At 46.9% G+C, this 21,186-nt stretch overlaps 1 protein-coding gene across 1 annotated transcript in view; it reads right to left on the bottom strand.

The window, feature by feature from the left end:
* LOC140429958 (uncharacterized) overlaps positions 1 to 21,186 on the bottom strand; it is a 234,301-nt gene that overhangs the window by 182,170 nt on the left and 30,945 nt on the right. The window contains exons 2-3 of the mRNA XM_072517548.1: positions 18,765 to 18,873; positions 9,793 to 9,968 (exon numbers count right to left, since the gene is read on the bottom strand). Coding sequence (XP_072373649.1) covers positions 9,793 to 9,968; positions 18,765 to 18,873 — 285 coding nt within the window. The remainder of the gene's footprint in view (positions 1 to 9,792; positions 9,969 to 18,764; positions 18,874 to 21,186) is intronic.

Here is a 21,186-nt window from a genome sequence, read left to right on the forward strand (position 1 = left end):
AACCCCCTCTACTCGCTCCAGCTCCCCCTTGACCATACCAGCAGAAACCCGGTTCCCCCCCACCCCCCAGCCCGCCACCCCCCAGCTAGGACCCCTCCTAGCTGCATTGCTCCCCCCATTGCACTCCTGCAAGTCAGCTGACTCCTGCTGACCCCGGCCGCTCTCGCCTCTCCTTCGACTCCTCTCATTGTGGGACTTCCCCTCCCCCTCCATTACCCACCAGCAGGCTCTCCGCCTCCCCTTTCCATCCAAAGCACAGGAAAAAACCCGCTCTTCCCCGCCCCCCTCCAGCGCGGGAAAAAGCCCGCGCTTACCACCTGCCCGGCCCCACCTCCTCTGTCGCAGCTCCTTTTACAGGCCCAGTCCCCTCACCCCCGACTCGGGCCTCCCCCTCCCCCGCGGGGCCCCATCCCCCCTACCGGCCATCCACCCCCTACTCCGTTTACTTGCCCCCCTCCAAGAGCCCACCCGACAGACCCAACCAAAACAGTGCCCAACCCACCCTAACCACCCACACCGAACCAAAACTAAACAAGAACAAAGAACCCCCCTTCAAAAAGTAACACAACAACAACAATCTCCGACCATCCCCACGTCCGACCACCCATCCCAACCCTCAGTTTGTGTCCAGATTCTCAGCCTGAACAAAGGCCCACGCCTCCAATGGTGCCGGTCCTTGTAGGTGACCCACAGACGTGCCGGCTGCAGCATGTCAAACTTCACCCCCTTCCTGTGCAGCACCGCCTTCGCCCGGTTGTACCCGGCCCTCTTCTTCGCCACCTCCGCGCTCCAGTCCTGATATACTCGAACCTCCGCGTTCTCCCACCTGCTGCTCCTATCCTTGGCCCACCTGAGCACACACTCCCGATCAGCGAACCGATGAAACCGCACCAACAACGCCCGCGCCGGCTCGTTAGCCTTGGGCCTCCTCGCCAGCATTCTATGGGACCCTTCCTACTCCAGGGGCCCCTGGAAGGACCCCGCTCCCATCAACGAGTTTAACATCATAGATCATAGAATTTACAGTGCAGAAGGAGGCCATTCGACCCATCGAGTCTGCACCGGCTCTTGGAACGAGCACCCTACCCAAAGTCAACACCTCCACCCTATCCTCATAACCCAGTAACCCCACCCAACACTAAGGGCAATTTTGGACACTAAGGGCAATTTATCATGGCCAATCCACCTAACCTGCACATCTTTGGACTGTGGGAGGAAACCGGAGCACCCGGAGGAAACCCACGCACACATGGGGAGGATGTGCAGACTCCGCACAGACAGTGACCCAAGCCGGAATCGAACCTGGGACCCTGGAGCTGTGAAGCAATTGTGCTATCCACAATGCTACCGTGCTGCCCACGGTGACCACATGGTGACCACATAGGCCCCCACATCCGACCCCTCCAGCCCCTCCGGGAGGCCCAGGATCCGCAGATTCTTCCGCCTCGACCGATTCTCCATCTCCTCGAAACCGTTCCTGCCATTTCTTGTGGAGCGCCTCGTGCGCCTCCACCTTTACCGCTAGGCCCAAGATCTCGTCCTCGTTATCTGAGATCTTTTGCCGGACCTCGCAGATCGCCACCCCCTGGGCCGTCTGGGTCTCCAGCAGCTTATCAATAGAAGCCTTCATCGGCTCCAGCAGGTCCGCTTTGAGCTCCCTGAAGCAGCGCTGGATAACCTCCTGCTGCTCCTGCGCCCACTGCATCGACGCTGCCTGGTCCCCGCCCACCGCCATCTTGCTCTTCTTCCCTCGCACTTTCTTTGGCTTCACCACCACTTTTTTAGTCGCCCTGCTCCTGCTCCAAGCCATACACTGTCGGGGGAATGTTGCAGTCATCTTCCCATACCGGGATATGTCGAAAAAATGCCGTTGGGTGCCCTGAAACAAGCCCAAAAGTCTGTTCCAAGCAGAAGCTGCCGAACGTGCGACTTAGCTCTGCATAGCCGCAACCGGAAGTCCTCAGCATGCCTCTTCTAGCAGTCACCCATCTATCTGCCTGCACCTTGGGTGTGACCACCTGCGAGATTCTCTGTCGGCGGGATCCTCTACTTCGCCACCAGCACACCCACACCTGCAGGTTTCCTGGCGGCGTGGGGGTGGCCACAACAGGAAACCCCATTGACCTGCTGTAGGACACAGAGAATCCCATTGCCGGCGGGGAAGCACCGTACCTTAAAAAAGGGCTGACAGAACGGAGAATCCCACCCCACATCTCTAAAACACCTGTCTATGATGCTTTCCACCACTTGCATGCTCCTAAGTGCATCCAACTGCTGCACCAACCGAACCATGCGATCTGTGAGGAGCTGCAATTGGGTACACTTTCTGCAGATGTAAGTGTCCGGAACGCTGAAAGCGTCACAGCTTTCCCACATCTCACAGGTGAAGCACATTACCCCTCTGACTGACATTTCTATCACTAATTAATTAATTTGAAACCAATACTTATTAAATTAAGTTGCAGTTACTCTATGATCTCTGACGCTAGATTCTTATTATAAATATTAAATGATGAATACACTAATCTCCATCCTCTGGTTTAGTTACCCCTCTACATAATTAATTAACTAGTTTTTCAATTTCTTTTTCAAATTTAGTGCAGATTCCCTACCGGCCAATCAGGCCGCGAATCCCCAAGGTAAGTTACTTTATATACTCACCGCACCACCCTCCAAAAATGTTCTCTGGAGATTAGGCCGCAAATCCCAGAGGTAAATTATTTTATACTGACCGCTCCGCCCTCCGTGACTGCTCCCTGGAGACTAGGCCGCAAATCCCCGAGGTAAGTTGATTTATATTCACTGCTCCGCCCTCCGCGACTGCTCCCTGGAGACTAGGCCAAGGCTCCAGGCTGTCCTCCCACTGTTTTAAACTGTGAAACTCCCAGCTCTCCTCTCATTGGTTGAGAGATCGGGGGCTTAAAAATGGAGGTAAGTACAGTCTTGGCGGGGCTTTCCCTGATGAGGCATAAAGAAACAGAGTCCCCATGACAGTGGGGTCATTAGCGTCGAGAAACACCCCAATATACTTGCCCAAAATGGGACTCTGATTTTTTTCCCCGTTAAATCGTGCCCAGAATGTTAGTTTTAGATACAACTGAGTAGCTTGCTAGACAATTTCAAAGGGGGGCAGTTAAGAGTCAAGCACATTTGTGTGGCTCTGGAGTAACGTTTATAAGCCAGACTGGATAAAGACAGCAGATTTCCTTCCCTAAAGAAGATCAGAGAACCAGGACAGTTTTTAATGACAGCTTCATGGTCACCATTACTGTACTAGCTTTTCGTTCCTCATTTATTTTACTAATTAATCATGTTTAAATTGTCCAGCTATCATGGAGATTTGAATTTGTGTCTCATGGATCAGTAGCCTTGGGCTCGGAATTACTACTCCACTATCCTACACTTTCAGACGAGGGCTCTTTGCTAAATTCTCCCTTCTTCTAATATTATCTGATGCACTGCCTCAGTGTCTCCTCCAACTTATCTGAGCAACAGCGCTGGAGATTTACTCGTGAGATATTAAGAAACAGCTCTTGGGCGGGATTCTCCATCCCGCCGCACCAGATTTCTGGTGCAGTGCGCCCCTGGGATTCTCCGTCTCGCCAGCTGGCCAATTGGGTTTCTCATTGTGGGCAGTCGCACGCCGTCAGGAAATTCTTGGGCTGCCGCTGCAATGGAGAATCCAGGCCCCTGTGTCTGTGACTTACCATTGCCGGTACTGAACTATGCTGTTTAACTCGTGGCAATACAATGTGAGACTTGTTACTTCATATTCGTGCTCAAACAGAGTTCCATAAATACATGAGCAAAATGAGTGCAAGCTTAAATGTAATACGGAATGACTTGAGTCCTTTGCAGACAGAAAAGCCATGCCTACGAGCGGTGTCTGCACATCAATTCAGTCTGGTGCACCCAAAGAACAAAACAAAGAACAAAGAAATGTACAGCACAGGAACAGGCCCTTCGGCCCTCCAAGCCCGTGCCGACCATGCTGCCCGACTAAACTACAATCTTCTACACTTCCTGGGTCCGTATCCCTCTATTCCCATCCTATTCATGTATTTGTCAAGATGCCCCTTAAATGTCACTATCGTCCCTGCTTCCACCACCTCCTCCGGTCGCGTGTTCCAGGCACCCACTACCCTCTGCGTAAAAAACTTGCCTCGTACATCTACTCTAAACCTTGCCCCTCGCACCTTAAACCTATGCCCCCTAGTAATTGATCCCTCTACCCCGGGGAAAAGCCTCTGACTATCCACTCTGTCTATGCCCCTCATAATTTTGTAGACCTCTATCAGGTCTCCCCTCAACCTCCTTCGTTCCAGTGAGAACAAACCAAGTTTATTCAACCTCTCCTCATAGCTAATGCCCTCCATACCAGGCAACATTCTGGTAAATCTAAACCGTTATATTACTTGTATCCTCAACCTAAAAGGTCTTCCAGCCATGAACGTGGTCAAGCCAGATGGCTCATTATGCATGCTAAAATCTCATAAATGGGCAAGATTTATCATCATTGCTTGCTCATAGCCGCTGTTAATCACAGTTGCAGTGATGGATTCCCCCTTTGGTCGAGCACTCCATAGCAGCACTCTGTCAGAATTCTGTAAGTCACTGGAACTCAACACCTACACTAAAAATCTCCATTGTCACTTCAAAAAATTCAACACAATGCTACTGTTACAATCTAAAATTAAAGATCGTACCTTCTACCTGACAATGTCAACACAGCAACTAACGTCTAAGCATTTCCAAATCAATGTTACACCCGCTCAGCAGCAATTGGAAGCAGCAGATTTGTTTCAGACACATTTGTATTCTGTCAACAGCAAGTCGGATTTTCCAATATGAGCCTAACATATGCTGTGCATTAAATCAGCCAATTACTAGTGAGCCGATTGAGTACCAGCACATGTATTCGCAACATTCTTACTGTTTCTAAATATGTACTGAGCTACAAAACCAATCTTGCAGCAAACTAAAACCAGAAATTTGGCACAAAATGGCTGCTCTGTTTGCCTGGATAGTTTGGGTAAGTACTGGGGAATTCTAACACTGGTTTGAGTATGAGAAGAATCCAAACTGTATGGGTTGACTGTAAATTCACACCATTTATGTACAAATGCATTGGGAAAGACTATGAATCTAGCATCCTCTCCGCCACCGTAATACTGCTCTTGACTAGCAGCGCCACACCTCCCCCTCTTTTGCCTCCTTCTCTGAGCTTACTAAAACACCTAAACCCCGGAACCTGCAACATCCATTCCTGTCCCTGCTCTATCCATGTCTCCGAAATGGCCACAACATCGAAGTCCCAGGTACCAACCCATGCTGCCAGTTCCCCTACCTTGTTTCGTATACTCCTGGCATTGAAGTAGACACACTTCAAACCACCTACCTGAACACTGGCCCCCTCCTGCGACGTCAAATCTGTGCTCCTGACCTCTATACTCTCATTCTCCCTTACCCTAAAACTACAATCCAGGTTCCCATGCCCCTGCTGCATTAGTTTAAACCCCCCCAAAGAGCACTAACAAATCTCCCCCCCAGGATATTTGTGCCCCTCAGGTTCAGATGTAGACCATCCTGTCTGTAGAGGTCCCACCTTCCCCAGAAAGAGCCCCAGTTATCCAGAAATCTGAATCCCTCCCGCCTGCACCACCCCTGTAGCCACGTGTTTAAATGCTCTCTCTCCCTATTCCACATCTCACTATCATGTGGCACGGGCAACAACCCAGAGATAACAACTCTGTTTGTTCTAGTTCTGAGCTTCCATCCTAGCTCCCTGAAAGCCTGCCTGACGTCCTTGTCCCCTTTCCTACCTATGTCATTAGTGCCAATGTGGACCACGACTTGGGGCTGCTCCCCCTCCCCCCTAAGGACCCGGAAAACACGATCCGAGACATCACGTACCCTTGCACCTGGGAGGCAACATACCAAACGTGAGTCTCTCACGCTCCCACAAAATCTCCTATCTGTGCCCCTGACTATAGAGTCCCCAATTACTAATGCTCTGCTCTTCTCCCCCCTTCCCTTCTGAGCAACAGGGACAGACTCCATGCCAGAGGCCCGTACCCCATGGCTTACCCCTGGTAAGTCCCCCCCCCCCACAAGTATCCAAAGCGGTATACTTGTTTCTCAGGGGAACGACCGCAGGGGATCCCTGCACTGACTGCTTTTTCCCAGTCCCTCTTACAGTTACCCACCTATCTCCAATCTTTGGTGTAACTAATTCCCTGAAGCTGCTATCTATGACCCCTTCTGCCTCCCGAATGATCCGAAGTTCTTCCAACTCCAGCTCCAGTTCCCTAACTCGGTCTTGGAGGAGCTGGAGATGGCAGCACTTCCTGCAGGTAAAATCAGCAGGGACACTAACTGCATCCCTCACCTCAAACATCCTGCAGGAGGAACATTGCACTCCCTTCCCTGCCATTCCTCTAACTTTCTACCAAGATCTGGCTAACAACTAAATTAAATTTTTTATAAAAAATAATAATAATATAATAAAATATGGTACTTACCTCAGACCAATGGGTTTTATTATTAGGTTAGATACTAGATGGGGACTCTTCTTCCGAGGTAGTATGGGCTGAAGTTAGAAACAGGAAAGGAGAGGTCACCCTGTTGGGAGTTTTTTATAGGCCTCCTAATAGTTCTAGGGATGTAGAGGAAAGGATGGCGAAGATGATTCTGGATAAGAGCGAAAGTAACAGGGTAGTTATTATGGGAGACTTTAACTTTCCAAATATCGACTGGAAAAGATATAGTTCGAGTACAATAGATGGGTCGTTTTTTGTACAGTGTGTGCAGGAGGGTTTCCTGAAACAATATGTTGACAGGCCAACAAGAGGCGAGGCCACGTTGGATTTGGTTTTGGGTAATGAACCAGGTCAGGTGTTGGATTTGGAGGTAGGAGAGCACTTTGGGGACAGTGACCACAATTCGGTGACGTTTACGTTAATGATGGAAAGGGATAAGTATACACCGCAGGGCAAGAGTTATAGCTGGGGGAAGGGCAATTATGATGCCATTAGACGTGACTTGGGGGGGATAAGGTGGAGAAGTAGGCTGCAAGTGTTGGGCACACTGGATAAGTGGGGCTTGTTCAAGGATCAGCTACTGCGTGTTCTTGATAAGTATGTACCGGTCAGGCAGGGAGGAAGGCGTCGAGCGAGGGAACCGTGGTTTACCAAGGAAGTGGAATCTCTTGTTAAGAGGAAGAAGGAGGCCTATGTGAAGATGAGGTGTGAAGTTTCAGTTGGGGCGATGGATAGTTACAAGGTAGCGAGGAAGGATCTAAAGAGAGAGCTAAGACGAGCAAGGAGGGGACATGAGAAGTATTTGGCAGGAAGGATCAAGGAAAACCCAAAAGCTTTCTATAGGTATGTCAGGAATAAGCGAATGACTAGGGAAAGAGTAGGACCAGTCAAGGACAGGGATGGGAAATTGTGTGTGGAGTCTGAAGAGATAGGCGAGATACTAAATGAATATTTTTCGTCAGTATTCACTCAGGAAAAAGATAATGTTGTGGAGGAGAATGCTGAGCCCCAGGCTAATAGAATAGATGGCATTGAGGTACGTAGGGAAGAGGTGTTGGCAATTCTGGACAGGCTGAAAATAGATAAGTCCCCGGGACCTGATGGGATTTATCCTAGGATTCTCTGGGAGGCCAGGGAAGAGATTGATGGACCTTTGGCTTTGATTTTTATGTCATCATTGGCTACAGGAATAGTGCCAGAGGACTGGAGGACAGCAAATGTGGTCCCTTTGTTCAAAAAGGGGAGCAGAGACAACCCTGGCAACTATAGACCGGTGAGCCTCACGTCTGTAGTGGGTAAAGTCTTGGAGGGGATTATAAGAGACAAGATTTATAATCATCTAGATAGGAATAATATGATCAGGGATAGTCAGCATGGCTTTGTGAAGGGTAGGTCATGCCTCACAAACCTTATTGAGTTCTTTGAGAAGGTGACTGAACAGGTAGACGAGGGTAGAGCAGTTGATGTGGTGTATATGGATTTCAGCAAAGCGTTTGATAAGGTTCCCCACGGTAGGCTATTGCAAAACATACGGAGGCTGGGGATTGAGGGTGATTTAGAGATGTGGATCAGACATTGGCTAGCTGAAAGAAGACAGAGGGTGGTGGTTGATGGGAAATGTTCAGAATGGAGTACAGTCACAAGTGGAGTACCACAAGGATCTGTTCTGGGGCCGTTGCTGTTTGTCATTTTTATCAATGACCTAGAGGAAGGCGCAGAAGGGTGGGTGAGTAAATTTGCAGACGATATTAAAGTCGGTGGTGTTGTCGATAGTGTGGAAGGATGTAGCAGGTTACAGAGGGATATAGATAAGCTGCAGAGCTGGGCTGAGAGGTGGCAAATGGAGTTTAATGTAGAGAAGTGTGAGGTGATTCACTTTGGAAGGAATAACAGGAATGAGGAATATTTGGCTAATGGTAAAGTTCTTGAAAGTGTGGATGAGCAGAGGGATCTAGGTGTCCATGTACATAGATCCCTGAAAGTTGCCACCCAGGTTGATAGGGTTGTGAAGAAGGCCTATGGAGTGTTGGCCTTTATTGGTAGAGGGATTGAGTTCCGGAGTCGGGAGGTCATGTTGCAGCTGTACAGAACTCTGGTACGGCCGCATTTGGAGTATTGCGTACAGTTCTGGTCACCGCATTATAGGAAGGACGTGGAGGCTTTGGAGCGGGTGCAGAGGAGATTTACCAGGATGTTGCCTGGTATGGAGGGAAAATCTTATGAGGAAAGGCTGATGGACTTGAGGTTGTTTTCGTTGGAGAGAAGAAGGTTAAGAGGAGACTTAATAGAGGCATACAAAATGATCAGGGGGTTGGATAGGGTGGACAGTGAGAGCCTTCTCCCGCGGATGGAAATGGCTGGCACGAGGGGACATAACTTTAAACTGAGGGGTAATAGATATAGGGCAGAGGTCAGAGGTAGGTTCTTTACGCAAAGAGTAGTGAGGCCGTGGAATGCCCTACCTGCTACAGTAGTGAACTCACCAACATTGAGGGCATTTAAAAGTTTATTGGATAAACATATGGATGATAATGGCATAGTGTAGGTTAGATGGCTTTTGTTTCGGTGCAACATCGTGGGCCGAAGGGCCTGTACTGTGCTGTATTGTTCTATGTTCTATGAAGGACTGTTTCACCACCCATGCCACTGCTTAGAGGTTTATAGTCTAGCAATTAATGCTGCTTCTAATAGACTGCTTCTAATTCCTCTATTTCTAATGGACTGCTTCTAATTCCTCTATTTCTAATGGACTGCTTCTAATTCCTCTATTTCTAGGTATTCACCAACGTGGCAAGACAACCGATATTTGCTCTGTGCCTCACCAAAAAGCCTGCATCCGATTAGAAACCCACTACTTGCAAAGGGAGAGCATGTGTGCACAAGGCATTACTAAGCCTCTACATACAGTATATTTATAAATCAAACTGCCACGTCACTGGTCTAACTGCTGACACTGTTAGAAAGCAGAGGGTGGGAGAAAATAAACATCCGCATGGGTCTGTTGGGCCAAAGTTCCTATTTCTGCACCGTAAATACTTAGTAATTTGATGGTGTCTGCAGGAACAGCAAATATCCACCTAATTCTCTAACCCCAATGCTGAATAAATCCATATAAAATGTTTACAGAATCCGTTTATTAGTAGATGCAGCTAACAATTAAGGGCTTGGCATTTACCCAGCTGAACAATTTCCCCTCCAGTTGAAAGAATACAAGAGAAGAAAAGAACAAACACAAACATGATGGGGTACGCACCTGCTGCCACCTGACGATTGGCCGCTTGTAGGCTCAGTGCTGCACAGTCATGTGGTTGAACCCAGCTGTCAAAGCTATCTGTGTAACTTCTTTCTGTCTGATTCTCGCTGTGAAGCATGTTAATGTTCTTCTCTGTCACACTGTAAGGCTGGAATTGGACACAATTCACACCATCCCTGAAAAACACAACACTGCCTAACTGTGACTTTTTTTGCCACACGTCCTTCATGAATTGAGACACAAAGGTCTTGTAAACAAAATATCTAAATTTGCAGGCGTAGCTTTTAACACATAGGGGGCAATTCTCTAGGGCCATTAAACCCACCCGGTTTCCCACTTGCCTGTTGAATCGGGCGTGAGGCTCAAAACAGGATTCTCGGTGGGAGTCAAACCCGTCACGAGACTCCGGGCCTGCTCCCCCTGGTGGGATCAGGTGCTCGTCCAGAAACAGTGAGAACCTGATCAGAACTCATTAGCATCCATTTCAATCTCAGTAGCGAGATTGAAGTGGAATGCAGCGGCCTCCTGGGATGCTGCCATCCCCAGCTGGAAGTCCTGCAGGTGCGAATCACTACTGGTCCCTAAAAGTTGGAACCAGGTGCCAGGAACACTGAGTGGGAGCAAGTGGGCGTGTACCCTGTCTATACTTACCTCCAGGGTGTCAAGAGGGGTCCCTCAGGGGAGGTGGAGGTCAGAGGAGGCTTGGGCTGGGCTGGAAGGGCTTAGGGTGGGTCTTTCCAAGGATGGGGGTTGTATGACAAGTCTTCCCTCCGTAGCCTCGAAAACCTTTAAACTCTCTCCCAGCATGCCAAGTTCAAAGATCTGTTAGCTGAAGGTAAATGTCTTCCCTAGTGTTTGAAACTTTTTTCACATTCAACGTAATTTCCCTTTAGCTTTTTCAAGGCTTGCTGAGAAGCCTAAAAGCTTTGAACTGCATTGATTACAATCAATATCGCGCTCCATTACCTGTTATAAGCCTCTTGATTGATACGTCCAGGCTATTTCAAAGGAGGGCTTTGTTTGTTTTTAAAACTCTTCACAGTCCATTAACTCTAACTTGAGCAGGTGTTGTTTCTAAGGGCAGTGTTTTCATAGTGGCATTTTTTCTGCTCTTAAATGCTTCCTAGACAGACCAGGTGCTCTGTCTGACCGTTTTCTTTTGTCTGCTGGGATTTTCTTTGTTCAGAAGTCCTTCCTAGAAAAAACAGTAGCTCTGTGCTGCCAAGGGGCAGGGTCCGAATTGTGGGGGGACCTGAAGGGGTGTCCTTGCTAACAATTGGGGGGAGGGAGGGGGGGCCTTGTCAGCGATTATGTATGTGGGGGTGCTGTAGTGTTACTCTGAGATCCTATTTAAACGGCACTCCCATCTCTGAGGATCCGCCTTGCCGGCTTCTTTGGGTCCCACAGCACGAATCACCTCGGCTCCAAAAAGCTTTCAAATGTGGGTGGATTGGAAACCAGATCCTGCAGATCCACCCGGTGGGAATTGCACCTCGTTTCCCACTGGAGATCACATTTTTTTTTTAATTTAGAGTACCCAATTCATTTTTTCCAATTAAGTGGAAATTTAGCGTGGCCAATCCATCTATCTTGCACATCTTTGGGTTGTGGGGGCGAAACCCACGCAAACACGGGGAGAATGTGCAAACTCCACACGGACAGTGACCCAGAGCCGGGATCGAACCTGGGACCTCGGCGCCGTGAGGCAGCAGGGCTAACCCACTGCGCCACCGTGCTGCCCTCGGAGACCACATTTTAAAAGCTTTTTGTGAGAACAATGCCCATATTTAACATGGTTCAGAGTATACTGTCATCACAAAGCCTGCAAGTATTTTAGTCTTTTATTTTTTAATAATAATAATCTTTATTAGTGTCACAAGTAGGCTTACATTAACACTGCAATGAAGTTACTGTGAAAAGCACAAAAGCATTTTATCAGCACATTAATTTTTATAAGTGCAATAAATTAAGTGCAGTCTCGATTTTAACTTGCTGCGTGTTTTGGGGATGACAAGGTGCAGAGCAGGTTGAAAGCCTCTGCCTCATAGATTCCTCAGTTGTTTCAACGCCCAGGCACTCATTACCTTTGCATGCACTAAACTGGTGGGAATGACGCAGGAGCCGGTAAGCAGGATATCAGCAGTGCCATGGACCCGAGCGTTTGAAACTGGTGGGCTGTGTTAAAATCAAAGCTTCAGCAGATCACAGAATAGTTACAGGACAGCAGGAGGCCATTTGGCCTGTCATGTCCATGTCTGCTCTCTGAAAGAGAATTTCGCTCATCCTGCTCCCTCGCCCTTTTCCCTGTAGACCTGCAAACCAAGGTGGCTGAGGATAGTTACAAAACTGGGCTGGAGCTGCAAGTTCACATTTTAGGTTTTCATCCGGATCCCCAAGACACGCACTCCTGTGTATCTGTAAACTACTGGGTTGAAAGTGCATGAGCAAGCTGGTAACAAATTAATAAGCAAAGTTATATCATAGAATCTTACAGAGTTGAAGGAGGCTGTTCAGCCCTTTTTGCTTGTGTCAACTCGTTGAAGGATCTTTCCAATGATACCAACTTCTCATTCTTACTCAATAGCATGCACATTTCTCACTTCCATAAGACCATAAGACCATAAGACATAGGAGCGGAAGTAAGGCCATTCGGCCCATCGGGTCCACTCCACCATTCAATCATGGCTGATTTCAACTCCATTTACCCGCTCTCTCTCCATAGCCCTTAATTCCTCGAGAAATCAAGAATTTATCAACTTCTGTCTTAAAGACACTCAACGTCCCGGCCTCCACCGCCCTCTGTGGCAATGAATTCCACAGACCCACCACTCTCTGGCTGAAGAAATTTCTCCGCATCTCTGTTTTAAAGTGACTCCCTTTTATTCTAAGGCTGTGCCCCCGGGTCCTAGTCTCCCCTGCTAATGGAAACAACTCCCCTACGTCCACCCTATCTAAGCCATTCATTATCTTGTAAGTTTCTATTAGATCTCCCCTCAACCTCCTAAACTCCAATGAATATAATCCTAGGATCCTCAGACGTTCATCGTATGTTAGGCCTACCATTCCTGGGATCATCCGTGTGGATCTCCGCTGGACCCGCTCCAGTGCCAGTATGTCCTTCCTGAGGTGTGGGGCCCAAAATTGCTCACAGCATTCTAAATGGGGCCTAACTAATGCTTTATAAAGCTTCAGAAGTACATCCCTGCTTTTATATTCCAAGCCTCTTGAGATAAATGACAACATTGCATTTGCTTTCTTAATTATGGACTCAACCTGCAAGTTTACCTTTAGAGAATCCTGGACTAGGACTCCCAAGTCCCTTTGCACTTCAGCATTATGAATTTTGTCACTGTTTAGAAAATAGTCCATGCCTCTATTCTTTTTTCCAAAGTGCAAGACCTCGCACTTGCCCACGTTGAATTTCATCAGCCATTTCTTGGACCACTCTCCTAAACTGTCTAAAGCTTTCTGCAGCCTCCCCACCTCCTCCATACTACCTGCCCCTCCACCTATCTTTGTATCATCGGCAAACTTAGCCAGAATGCCCCCAGTCCCGTCATCTAGATCGTTAGTATATAAAGAGAACAGCTGTGGCCCCAACACTGAACCCTGCAGGACACCACTCGTCACCGGTTGCCATTCCGAAAAAGAACCTTTTATCCCAACTCTCTGCCTTCTGCCTGACAGCCAATCGTCAATCCATGTTAGTACCTTGCCTCGAATACCATGGGCCCTTATTTTACTCAGCAGTCTCCCGTGAGACACCTTATCAAAGGCCTTTTGGAAGTCAAGATAGATAACATCCATTGGCTCTCCTTGGTCTAACCTATTTGTTATCTCTTCAAAGAACTCTAACCGGTTTGTCAGGCACAACCTCCCCTTACTAAATCCATGCTGACTTGTCCTAATCCGACCCTGCACTTCCAAGAATTTAGAAGAATTTAGAAATCTCATCCAGCTATATATGTCTTCTGAAATTTGTAATACTATCTATTTTCACCGCCCTTTCAAACAGTGCATTCCAGATCATAATTACCTAAAAGTTAACTACACATTACAACAATAGGCTGCCCTGAAGCTCCTCTGTCCACTATTTTAACAAAGATCTTAAATCCATTTTATTGAAGCTGTGATGTTAAAAATGACAAACTGAAGTTTCACCCAGATACTTAGCAGGACACCTGGGCTAGCAGGGTGTACTCCAGTGACCTCAAAGACATGAAAGAAGAAATAAGTGGATTTTTTGAGATCTACAAAATCAGGTGAACTTTGAGGATCTCTGTCAGGGAAACAGCTTTTGGAAATCATCACCCCATAAGAAAGATGGGTAGTAAAAAGAAATGCTGGGTTACATTAGGGGGTAGACAGGATATAAATCAAAAGAGGTAATGTTGTTACTGTAAAGGTCAGTGGTTAGACCAGGCTCATTACGGACGTGTGCAGCTCCTGACCGTAGATCAATTGAACCTATTTTGATCACTGTTACGGGCGAGGCGCTTTCAAAACCTCAAAATGTATCATGGAGTTCAACCAACCTCTCCCTTAAATGGATTTGTTGCTTTTCTGAGCACGTGGCTTTTTCCCTAGGTGCGGGATTACAATTATGGACACGTGGGTTTTTAAACACAAAACACTGTTTATTCCATGAACTCAACTTAACATCTCAAATAAACATTGGATCTCTTAACACCCCTTACTTCAAAGATAACTCAGAAAATGTTGCAACAGTAAATAACTCCTTAAAATGTTCCTTCAAACTTCCAAGAGACTTAACAGCTTTAAACAAAATCACATCAGGTTAAAGGCTTCACTATTATAAGTTTAAATCACCCAAATGATCCAGAGATAGTCTTTCATGGCAGAGATCACAGCAGATCCAGCTCACTGCAAAAACAGACACACACCCAGCTCTTTGCAAAACTGAAACTAAAAACCTGCAAAACTAAACTGCTAAATGGCTGACCTGACCTCAGCCCCACCCACTCTCTGACATCACTGTTTTCTTAAAGGTACGTTGCTTAAACATCCATGTCTTAAAAGTACTCTCACATGACATCACAATTAACTGACTCGTTTCATTTTTTAAAACATTTATTAACATTGCACTTGTGAGAAAGTATCATTCAATTAACAACAATTATGTAAAAAACTTTAAAATGTTGAAATCTGTCTCTGTTCTTTTACATTATTGGTATTTGAATAACAACATTGTGGCTCTTGAGATACGCCATTTTTGACGAAATTATAAAAATAACTCTGTCTTGATATTCAGGTTGCTGACCCCTGGGTTAGACAATCTCTAGGGTGCTGTGTGAAGCACTAGTCGGCTGATAATTTTGCCCCAGGGACATGAACAGTCTCAACATAAATCTATTGATTTATAAGGATTATTGGAGGGGGGGGCAAATAGGAGACTGGATGTAACACCACAAACAGATCCGACATGAACTCACTGAATGGCAGAGCAGGCTGAAGGATCAAATGGTGACTCCTAATTATATTTTATGTTTTAACGTTCAAGCCTTTTTTCCTTTCCTCTCACAAAAGTGCAATGTTTCAAGTTGGAAAGTCAAACTTAGTATACACCAATCAGTAAAAATATTAACTCATCCTCAAAGATAAGGTGATAAATCCAGAAAGCAGATATATATTAATACATTTCAGGTGATTTTGTCACAGCACCTATGTCCCAAGTATGACTTTATAACTAAAATATTTTCACATCTCCATCTTCAGTGGTGCCATGATCTCAACACAATGATGTGTCAAACAATTACTCTCAACTGTTCAAAGCAATAATAGAACATAGAATATTCAGTGCAGAAGAAGGCCATTCGGCCCATCGAGTCTGCACCGACCCACATTAAGCCCTCACTTCCACACTTTTTGGTCACTAAAGGCAATTTATCATGGCCAATCCACCTAACCTGCACGTCTTTGGACTGTGGGAGGAAACCGGAGCACCCGGAGGAAACCCACGCAGACACGGGGAGAATGTGCAGACTCCGCACAGACAGTGACCCAGCGGGGAATCGAACCTGGGACCCTGGCGCTGTGAAGCCACAGTGCTATCCACTTGCGCTACCATGCTGCCCTCCTTGATAGATTCCCTCCTTAAAACCATCCGCTTTGTTGTCTTTCTCCCCTCCTTGAAGATCCTCCTGAAAGCCTGTCCCTTCGACTAGGCTTAGGTCACACATACTAATGTGTCATACTTGGCTCAATATTCATTTTTGGTTGATGAAGTAGCTCAGGGCACTTTATTATGTTAAAGGATCCCCAAACACTGAGACAGATAATATCCTCCAGGTCCACGTTTCTCCAGTTGTGGAGATGGAGAGGCTGCCTGATTTCAGAGTTCAGAGTGGCCTTCTCTTCTGGGGCTCATATGCTGTTCACAGGCAGCCTGCCACATATTATTGAGGCCCAGCTCTCTGAATGGACCAGGCCTCCCACCAGCATTGTAAGGTGATCTGATATTCAAAAACTCTTCCATCAGTTCCATTTCTCCATTTCCACCACCACCATATTCCCATTCCTACATTTATCCACCATCTACACAACACAAGTCAGGAATGTGATGGAATAGTCTCCACTTGCTTCGGTGAGTGCAGCTCCAACAAAACTCAAGAAACTCGACATCACCCGGGACAAAGCAACCCATCTGATTGGTGCCGCCTTCACTATCTTAAACATTCACTTCCTCCAAAACCAATGCACAGTGGCAGCCGTGTGTACCATCTACAAGATGCACTGCAGCAATTCACCAAGGCTCCTTAGACAGCTCCTTCCAAACTCGCAATCTCTACCACCTAGGAGGACAAGGACAGCAGATACATGTGAACACCACGACCTGCAATTTCCCCTCCAAGCCAAACACCATCCTGATTTGGAATTATATCGCCATTCCTTCACTGTCGCTGGGTCAAAATCATGGAACATCCTGCCTAACAACACTGCGAGTGTACCTACATCAGATGGGCTGCAATAGTTCAAGGCATGGCTCACCACCACCACCATCTCCAAGGCAATTAGGGATGGACAATAAAACTGACCATGCTGTCGAACCTCAAATCCCATGAACAATTAAAAATATCTCCCTCAATGGTTTGATCATCCTTATTCCCACATCTCCCCGTTTATGCTCCACTCAAGCCCCCTACTATCCTTCTTAAGTTTACCATGCCACCCTAGTCTTCTTCTCACACTAATAGACAGTTTCCTTTTGAATACGCTTTGGCGAGATTGCTAATTAATGTCCAATTTTGGGCTATTGGCCTGAGTATAGTTGGAACTAGGCTGAGCTTTCCCAAACTAATTTCATGTACGACCCATACAGGTAATAAACCAAGGAAGCAGGGTGGCTGTGGCGCAGTGGTTAGAACTGCTGCCTACAGCATTGAGGACCCGGGTTCGATCCCGGCCCTGGGTTCGATCCCGGCCCTGGGTCACTGTCCGTGTGGAATTTGCGCATTTTCCCCGTGTCTGCATGGGTCTCACCCCCACAACCCAAAGATGTGCAGAGTAGGTGGATTGGTCACACTAAATTGCCTCTTAATGAAAAAATAATAATTGGGTACTCTAAATTTGAAAAAAAGAAAACCAAGAATGTTTTTCTTTTCATTCTAGCCCTCAATTCAAAGTTCCAGTGCATAAAGTCATTGTAATTTATCCCCTTACATGAAATGGTCAGTATTTATTGTCCATTCATAATCGCATCGAGAAGGTGGTGGCGATCCACCTTCTTGAATACAACCAAGTAGATTGTTCGGCCATTTCAGAGGACATTTAAGAGTCAACCACATTGCTGTGGGTCTGAAGTCATATGTAGGCCAGTCCGGGTAAAGATGGCAGATTTATTTCACTAAAGGATAAACTAAGTGAGTTTTTATGATCATCTGGTAGTAAATGATCACCAGAACTGATGCCAGCTTTTTCATTCCAGATTTTAAAAATTAATTCAGTGAACTTAAATTCTCCATCTGCCATGGTGGGATTTGAACTAATAGGCTGGATTTGGGGGGGGAGCATGTTGCTCACCCCCTAGTTGCAAGAGTTGGCCAACAGCCATAATGAGCTGCCAGTGAGTTAAATGGTTCCCTCACTGGACTGAAAGTCCTGCCCTCAAGGGCTGCTGGCCAATCGAAGGAGTCCCAGTTGCACCTAGCTCAGGAGCAGGTGCTGCTGGGACAGCAAGGAGGCCAACGGGTGAAGAGGACGTGGATCCTGCTGGAAGGTAAGCATCGGATGGGTGGGATCGAGAAGCCCAGGGAGGGGGGGATGAGTTTTGGAGGCCAGGCAGGTTGGAGCAAGGGTGGGGGGAGGCAGTATCATCATGGGGTGAGGATGTGGGATTGTCCCAATTGCACAAGGCACCCTTGAAAGAAGCCCACTCTCACCCATCTTCCCATGCCAACTATTTAATGATACGAACAGCTTACTGCTCCAGTCAATTGGTCTGGTAATATACTCAATCAATTGTTCATTATTTGTTTAAAAGTGGCAGGCAGGCAGCTGATTTTGGTGCGCACATGGTTTTGGGGATCAGCTCGGGGGGATGGGTGGGAAGATGGTGGGCTAACCACCCCTCGTGTCCTATGTGCCCCCTACATGCTCCCACAGGGGTCAGTATAATTCAGCCCCATGATAGTCCAGTTTAAGAGAGACTACAAAAAAGGTCTTAACAGTGTTCAATGTTAATAATCTGACACCTGGTCCCTGAAAACTAATCCAAAGTATAATCACTATGCTAATATGCCACAGCTGTGGTCATTGTGAGACTGGTAGCAACCCCCGGCTTGTCAGGATTGGGTCTCCTTGGAGCCAGGCTGCTTGCGAGTGCAGCGCAAAGCGAGCGGTAAACTTCATCTAAGGCTAAATACAATTCATTGGCATGTTAAAGACAGGCAGAATGTTTTACTTCCAAACAGAACACTTTCTCAAATTCTTTGCAGTTAAAAAAATCAATGTACCTTTGTTCATTCTGCAAAGATTCTACCTTCTGAAGCTCTATGTCTGTTCCGGTCTTCCTCTTGTTATTTCCATCTGTGGCTATTTCTTCAATTTCATTTCTCCACTGAACTGAAACAAAAGTTTTCACAGGTCACGTTCAACCAGTATTAGACCAACATCCTGTTTAAATACACAATGTACTCATGGGTATCTATAGCCACAAATAATCCTGAAATACAGAAACAGGTCAACGACAGGAAAATTGAGAGGAGGAACTAGGCATGGAGATAGAGGGAGGACTCTGGATCGAAGCACTGCACAGGGCAAACTTCACCTCCATGTGCGTAAGGCTGAACCTAAAGCAGCTAAAGGTGGTGCACAGGGTGCACCTAACCAGGACGCGAATGAGCGGGTTCTTCCCGGAGGTGGAGGACAAATGCGAACGGTGCCAGGGAGGCCCGACCATTCACATCCACATGTCTGACTTGTCAGGTAGTCGAAAGCCTTCGTTGAGGCCATGTCCAGGGTTTTGGCAGTGAGGGTGGAGCCATTATCAAAAGAAGCGGTCTTCGGGGTATCAGATCAGCCAGAACTCTTCATGGGGAGGGGGATCGATGCCCTAGCCTTTGCCTCTCTGATCGCCCGCCAGAGACCCCTGCTCGGCTAGCAAACGGCAGCATCACCGAAGGCTGCAGATTGGCCAGCCTGGCCGAATTTGTCAAGCTGGAGAAAGTAAAATTCACCATCCGTGGCTCTGAAGAATGCATCCACAGCACGTGGAAGCAGTTCACCAACTTGTTTCAAGACCTGCTCGTAGCCAGCAACCAGTATTAGGCAAACATCATGTTTAAATAAACAATGTACTCATGAGTATCTATAAGCCATAAATAATCCTGAAATACAGAAACAGGTGAACCAGAGGAAAATCTGGGAGGAGGAACTAGGCATGAAGATAGGGGGAGGACTCTGGATCGAAGCACTGCACAGGGCAAACTCCACTTCCACGTGCACAGGGGGCTGAGCCTAACATAGCTAAAGGTGGTGCAAAATAATGGGGGGAGGGGAGGGAGGAGGGAGGAGCGGAGACACGGGCGAGCCACGGGCTAGAGGAAAAGGAACGAGGGGGAGGGGAGCGGGGCAGGGAAGGCATGCAAAAGGAATACAAGGGACAAGCATGAGGGACAAAGCCACACGGGCCCGGTCCGAGGGCAATCTAAGGCCAAGCCAAATTGTATATAAATGCTTGTAAATACGTGTCGTATCATATTGGGAACTGTAAAATATGTAAGCCGACTAAAGGGGGTTCACGGCCACATTTGTTGTGAAGATGCTCGCTTGTGAATATGTTGTTTTTTGAGCGCTTTTATAATTTATAAATTGTCGGATATAAAATATAAAACGGTCTGATTGGGATGCTAGGCAATAACTCTCACCTGCGACATGGCACACCTATCTACGGGAATCCACTTGGGAGCTGTGAAGTGCTCACTTTACTATGATTGCCAATTCCCTATTAGCAATAACCTTCAGCCGCGCGTCCAGAGGCTGCCACGATCGATGGGAGTTATGGGTGGTCGGTGGGTCAGCCAGGCAGGTGCTGGAGTTGCCTCCGTTATGGGTACACATGATCCAGGGGGTGACATGGCAGACCCGTGGGTGCTGAGACATTCCCCCCATCACCGATGGCGGTGGCGAATCCCTCCCCCCCCCCCCCCCCCCCCTGCCATCAAGCGCTGGTGATAGATCTACCATGCAGTTTTAGCAGCACTTTGCGATCACTGAAACTCAGTAGAAATTTAAGTTCAAACTTCTCAGGTACAAGCAAGAATCTGCTTTATTTGTCTCTATTGACTACAATTGAGAATCATTTAAAGTCTTATTCTCTAATAAGTCCAGCTAACATAGGACTCACAGAGAGGCAATCTGTACACAATTCACCTTTCAAACAATCACAGAAATGATTTTGTTGTTTAGGCAAACAGCTCGCATTTAACTTCAAAAGTCAAAGTCAGAAAGTGAAATATGAAAAACAGAGGGACAGCGAATAGTTAAGTCAAAGTATAGATTGATTCAGGAAAGATAGAGAGATGGCCGAAAATCCATCACGGTTATACCAAATCATATCAGACTTTAGCCATCTATCTACACCCCAATAATTCTAATTGGTTTGGATTAACATCAAATGAGTTTGATTTGAGGGATGGTTGTCACTCATTAATAGGCAACATTAACCTAAAATGTATTCTTGTGTGAGTTATGGAATGCGATTCGCCTTCCTTATCACAAGCTGCTTGAACTGGATTCATGCTGAGGTCAATAGCGCCTTTAGGTTCCTGCCCTGTTGTCACGGAGCCTGCCCTGTTCTTGGACACTTTATCTTGCAAATGTATTTGTTAGCTGAATAAGAATGCTGTTTTAATCTATCTGTTTCTGTGTTCTGTT

This window comes from Scyliorhinus torazame, chromosome 9 (genome assembly GCF_047496885.1).
Source record: "Scyliorhinus torazame isolate Kashiwa2021f chromosome 9, sScyTor2.1, whole genome shotgun sequence".
Lineage (NCBI taxonomy): Eukaryota > Metazoa > Chordata > Chondrichthyes > Carcharhiniformes > Scyliorhinidae > Scyliorhinus > Scyliorhinus torazame.